At 44.0% G+C, this 6,205-nt stretch overlaps 1 protein-coding gene across 1 annotated transcript in view; it reads left to right on the top strand.

Annotated features, from left to right (window-relative positions):
• ABCG1 (ATP binding cassette subfamily G member 1) overlaps nucleotides 1-6,205 on the top strand; it is a 54,346-nt gene continuing 48,141 nt past the window's right edge. Inside the window, exons 1-2 of the mRNA XM_005427239.2 lie at nucleotides 1-79; nucleotides 2,439-2,682. Of these exons, the coding sequence (XP_005427296.1) occupies nucleotides 2,463-2,682 (220 nt within the window). The 5' untranslated portion in view covers nucleotides 1-79; nucleotides 2,439-2,462. The remainder of the gene's footprint in view (nucleotides 80-2,438; nucleotides 2,683-6,205) is intronic.

The raw sequence follows: 6,205 nt of genomic DNA, 5'->3' as shown, positions 1-6,205 counted from the left end.
TCCGGGAGCGGCCCTGCTCCTCTCCGGCTCCATCAAACTACATGGGAAATTGCCCAAAGTGTCCAAAAGCAGCTGAGAGGTGAGCGCGCTGCTGCGGAGCCGCCGGTCCTGCGAGCGCAGTGCTCGGGATGCGGGGCTGGGGCTTCGCTGCGGGGTGGCAGCGGAGAGGAGAGAGCGCTGCGGGTGTCGGGGCGTACAGAGGGGGCTCAGGTGTGTCTGTGCCTTACACACGGCTCGGGTAAGTCTGTGCCTGTCGTAGCCACGGGTTTGCCCAGCTTTTTCCAAGCGAAGGTGAGACCGGGAGCCGTTTGGATCATCCCGGGTGCTCGGGGGGATCCTCACCCATAGCGGGTGGTCCCTGGAGGAGGAAGGTGCGTGAACAGGGAGTTCGGTCCACACAGTGACTGGAATTGTTTATTGTCCCAGTAACAAAAATCTTTGACTTCATACTCTCGGGTGATTGAGTAGTCAGAGGCAAATCTTGTCCAAAGGATGTTTCTTTTGGAATCGATCTAAACTGGAGAAGCTCTGACTGTCACCTAGATAATCAAGGTGACCTGCTCATTCAGAGTTCATTTTTGGATATTCCCTGTGATTGTGTGAAAGCGCCCAGTGGTTCCTCAGAACAAAAGAGGTTATGAGTGCCAGAGTCAGCCCTGAAAACATTCAGGGAAGAATATTGTTAACTCGCCTTCTCTTAGTTTCTAGGGAAGTTCCCCTGCTTTGATTGTTGAGCTCTAAGATGTTTCACATTACTCTTGTTATGTTCAAATTACATACCATGGCAGTGAACTATTTAAGAATTTGACAGTAAGTGTTAGTGGACACCTGACCTCTAAGTAAGGTGAGAGCATGATTAAAATCTCTTTCTTGAGAAAATGTGGTGAGCAGAGCTGATTATTTTCATCCAGAACTTGGGGCTTGTGCGTGAAGAATGTGAAGATGCCAGCTATGGAGTGGTTAAGCAGAAGTACTTCTTTTTCATCAGTGATTATGTAGGACTTGGGGTTTTTTAAATGTTTTTGTCAGCAGTCATGACAAGTGACTGATCTGAGCTGGGCTGCTGTTACAGCAAAGATGGGAATACCAGGAACCATGAGAGGGAAATGGAAGTGGCACAGGCAAGAGGAGGCAGTGTCACTTCTTAGCTGAATTAGACAAATAGAGGGAAACAGTGGCAAAATCTGCAGCTCTGTTTGTGTTCAAGCATTGAAAAGTAGCGCAGCACATCTGCTTTCCAGGAGATAACTTTGTATTATGTGTCAGCATGGAAGGCCTGGCACATCAGCCATCTACTGAAGTCCTTTCCAATACAAATCTGCATCAAAAATACTAAATTTCCTAATAGGCAACTGTGCAGATGTTTGGCTCTGCTTGTGACATCCACAAAACAACAGATGACAGTGAACAGCTTTAAGCAGAACTGTTCAAAATTCTGTTTAGCTGAAGAAAATTCATGACTGTTTTTCTCTTGAGTTTACACACATCCTGCTCATATTGGTGCAAGGCACCCCTGGTGGTAAAAGGAATCCAAAAAAATCCGAATTTTGTAGGCATAATTAAAAAAAAAAAAAAAAAAGAAGAGAAAGATGGGTGGAAGGCCATTGTCATGGCCAGGAGGGGAGGGGAAGGAGGTTTAGTCCAAAAAGTGCCGAGTGGAATTGCACAGAGTGCTGTGATAGGCAAAGTGTGGCAAGAGGGATGGCTGTGAGCACAGGACATTGACCTTACAGTGTCAGTGGTGCAAGAACTGGAGCAGGGTTTGTGTGCTCATGTAGCTGATAAGATTTCCATTAGTTATCACTATCAAGCATGGAAAGCACTCAAGGATTTTGGGTGCAAAGCATTGTGCTTTCCTAAAAGACCTCCAGAAAAGAACTTGTACTGTCGTCCCAGGTTGCAAAGTCTCCGGAACTAGCAGTACAGGAGAAAATAAGGTATGAAACAGTTCATTTGAAAATTCTCAGAAATATAATTTCACCTTGACAGAAGGGTAGGCTGATCCAGAGAAGCAAGAGCTCTTAGGTATTTTGAGTGGCTGTCTTTTGAAAAGTCTGCACAAATAATTGTTCAGCCAGCTCCCTTCCTCCTTCAGCTCTGTCCCAAGCCCTGGAATCAGAGTAACTAGAACCAAATTCCTTGAGTGCATGAGAAACCAAATACAATGGGGACTGAACTTATAAATGTATTAATCTGGTGCAAGATCTGAAAGAAAAACTAGTGCTAAAGGAACTGTATGTGCTGCAAGAGCTCCTTTACCTCTTCTGTCAAGGCTCAGGCAAAAGAACCAACAAAAGCTTGCTTTATTTTACTCCTCTTTCACCTTTCAGCACATTACAGCTGGATTTTTGTGCTATTTAAAGAACAATTCTGGTGCAGAAGGTTTTGAAACGTGTTCCTAAACAAAAGTCTGTGAACTTTCTCCACTTTCCCTGCAGGGTGGCAGCAGTTCTGGTTGCACCATGGCCGAGCCCAAGTCTGTGTGTGTTTCAGTGGACGAGGTGGTCTCCAATGGCACAGACACCCAGGACATCCACCTCATCAATGGACACTTAAAAAAAGTGGACAATGCTCTGACAGAAGCTCACAGGTTCTCCTACCTGCCCCGCAGGCCAGCTGTGAACATTGAGTTTAAAGAACTGTCCTACTCTATCCAGGAAGGGCCGTGGTGGAGAAAGAAAGGTGAGGAAAACAAGGTTTCATCCACAGGAGGCTGTAGAGGCAGCAGTTCATGCAACTGCTCATTGCTGCCTCCCAATTCTTAAGGATCTGAAGTAAATATAGTATTGCTGTGCTGCCAAATATCTGTCCTGTGATCTTGCCTTGTCTACAATTTATTGTTGAGGGTGGGTAGAGCATGCAGGAGTTTAAAGATGGGGGTGGGGGAAGTGAGGAGGCTTTGTTTTTTACTCCTGCAATTGGCTGTTTTGTGAGATGGTTGTTTTTTTCAGTACTCTTTCAGAACAGTGAGTATCTCAGAATTTCAGAAGGCATTAGACACCAGGATAAAAACTGTTTTCTTTAAAGGCTGTGTTTGGAAAGAAATGCTGTGAGCTCTCGGTTTCTCTACAGCTTAGATGGGTCTCTCAAAACTTTCAGTTTCTGTGATGAATGCACCGGTGCTTGCTGGGCCTTAATCCTGAGGTTCAGTCAAGGACCAGGATGCTCTTTAGGTTCTCCTTTGCTGATACACACTGCAAAGAGTTCACACCAAAATGATAGATATTGGGCACTTCTCAAAGAAGAGAAGTTTGGAGTAAGAAGGGATTATTCAGCTCTCTTCTCTAGAGGTTCTTGGTTGATTCCAGCTCTAAAAGGTGATTCTGTCCTTTCTCCTCTGCTTGGCATCAATTCCTTTCATGCCTTCATTTGCTTTGTGTAACCATGTGTTTCCTAGAGAGTTTTTGGGTTTTTGGGGTTTTTTTTGGTGTGTGTGGCTGGTCCTTTCTGAAAAGAAAACTAGGTCATGCAGTAAATTCCTGCCAGCAAAAAGAAGTATGTCCAAGAGAAAACTATTGAAATCTTCAGGAGAATTTTGTGTACTAAATGCCATAATTGCCCTTCCTTGAGGAACTCTCTCCCAGTGATGTAAATCGGCATGGTTGTGTGCTTTAGTTCTTTTTAGAGATAAGGCCCTGCCAGTGCAGCCCTCACCTGAGGCAATACTTGATACCTGCACTGGCCCTGAAACTACAAATCCACTGGCCTAAAGGTTCCACTTGAAATTGTTTCACCAAGTACTTGGCTGCTGTCTGTAAATTGTATCATTATCACAACACCAAGGCTTCAACAGTCTAAAAATGTGTGGTATGAAAAGCTCTGGAGCTGTTGCCATGAAAGTGCTACTGTATGCGGACAGGCTGTGCATACAATTATTCATTTGTTGAAAGATCTGCAGATTTCATGCTTTAGTGGGTTTTTCGACATCAAAACTGTATGTAGACCCACTGGCCTTCTTTTAATTACTTGCTAAAATTGCATGGAGCCACATTGTCCATAGGAGAACAGCTTGGTTTGGCAGCAGCTTTGGTACATTCAAAATTATTCTTTATCTTATCAGAATGAACACAAAACACTGAAGGGTTTTTGTCCTCCAAGAAATGGAGCTGTGCCAAAATGTCTCATTTAAGATTTAAAAGCTTGAGATTTCTAACTGAATCTCTTTCTCACTGGCCAGAATTGATTGAGGGATTCTATACCCAAAACCTCTGTTCAGATTTTCCGACATGCCTGGGTGACTTGGCTTGAACAAAACAATGTCCTGGCAAAACACCCTGCTGCTGAAAATGACCTGTGGAGGTATTTAGCTCTGGGCTATGGTTCTGACTGTGTCACCACATTTGGGATTGAAAGAGGAGATTGAACTCTCCTGGCTGGCTGTGTGGAGGGGTTCAGGTGTTCCCCAGCTGCTCTCACACCTCGTGTCACCCCTGGGACCACCAAGGACAGGCTCAGAGTGGCTGAGCTGCTGCCTGCCAGCAGGGCCTGCCTCTGCTCTGCTTGCCAAGGAGCTGACACAGACTTGGGAGGTCTGCACCCAGTGCCAAGTGAGCCAAAGAGGGCTCTGACAGCCAGGAGGGTGAATCACATTGTGTGGCTGAGGCCGTTCCCAGCTGGAGACAAGCCCATACCCTTCTCCTTCCTCATCACTGAGAGCACAGCTGGAGTGTTCTATCAGTTTGGATGCTTCATATCAACAGAGATTGAAGCTGGAAAGGGTCTGTCAAAGGGGTAAAACAATGGTTCAGGGGACCTACAAAGAGCAGCTGGGGAGTCTGGGCTGCTCCTGCCAATAGTGCTAGATGATAAATAACAAGAGCTCATGGCCACACATTGCAGTTTGGGTGGTTCAGGGTGGACACCAGGAAATAAATTCCTGTTCCCAGCTGTAGCACTGGGATGTGTCACCCAGGGACATGTGGGGAACACGTGGGGACGTGTGGCTGAGCTGCTGATCTGATCTGGAGCTGGTGGTTGTCTTGCTTTGATAGAAATCTGGGCCAGGTGACCTCCAAAGGTCTCCCTCCAGTGTTTCAGTCACTTGCTGGTCAGATTATAGAAACCTTCTAGAACCAAACTTTCCTCCCAGACACATTCCCTCCTCCAGGGACTGGCTCAATATATTGGTTTTAAGAGAAAAGATTTTCCATTAGAGAAATAGAAAACCAAATTGCCTAAATAGTCCCCAGTGAAGGTAGGAACCAAACAGTTCAAATTCTCTGAATTGTTTTAGTGGTTCTGCAAGTAGAAGATTTTTTGTGTGTAATTTGGGATATCTCTGTTCAAACCTGGTGGATTATATATAAAACTATTCTGAATACCTCATACTGGTTCCTGTTCCAGTGGGAAACTGGGACTTTGCAGTGCCCAGGGGAAGGGCAATATTGTACCTCCAAACATTGTGCTGGAGTTCAGCACTCCTTGTGGATTCCCTGTGCTAAAAGTCTCACTCATTGCTGTAATTTGAAATATTTGAATTCACTTTTTATGAGAAGAGTAGCAGAAAACATACTGGGAAAAAAAAGAAGATTTCTCTCAGTTCACATTGTTCTTGGGTGCTGGTTGTGGTAAGAAGAGATAAGAAATGCTGTTTCAAAAATGTCTTTTAATTAATAGTGTTTCTATTCTTAAATGGAGCTTGAAAAAGAAAATCTACTATTTCTACATCATTCTCTATGACTGTAATGAATTAGTTAAAACCTTTCAGGAGTGTTGGATCACAAAGGCAGAAGTGCAAGTTTCCTTGCAAAGACAATTTGTGCCAGCATGTTGGACAGGAATTCAGCTGAAGAGCAATTCCCTTCAGTAAAAATGGCATTGCAAAGTAATGTTAAGGTTAGGCTCTAAATGAGCAGAAGGAGGAATAATTAGTAGTGCTGCCATTGTGTTCTGTACTCAGCTTGATTGTTCAGACAAAAAAACTCATGGTATGTCATGTCTTTTACTTTTCATTAAAAGCCCAAAGAAAGGTGAATTTGCATGGGTTGTCAACAACAAAGAAGCTAAATAAGCCATAGTAGACTTCAAATTGGAATTTTTAATTTATTTTTTTCTCAGCCTTAAACTGCTTAATTAAACTATTAAATATCATTTTCTCTTTAAATATAAGGAGGGGCATTTTGGTTTATATGATAAATGCTGCACTCCTTCTGAGGTTTTATCAGACTCATGGCAGAGATTGGTGTGACTCTGGAGCTGATTAATT

This window comes from Geospiza fortis, unplaced genomic scaffold, assembly GCF_000277835.1.
Source record: "Geospiza fortis unplaced genomic scaffold, GeoFor_1.0 scaffold17, whole genome shotgun sequence".
Lineage (NCBI taxonomy): Eukaryota > Metazoa > Chordata > Aves > Passeriformes > Thraupidae > Geospiza > Geospiza fortis.
This window is presented reverse-complemented; position numbering and strand designations above follow the sequence as displayed.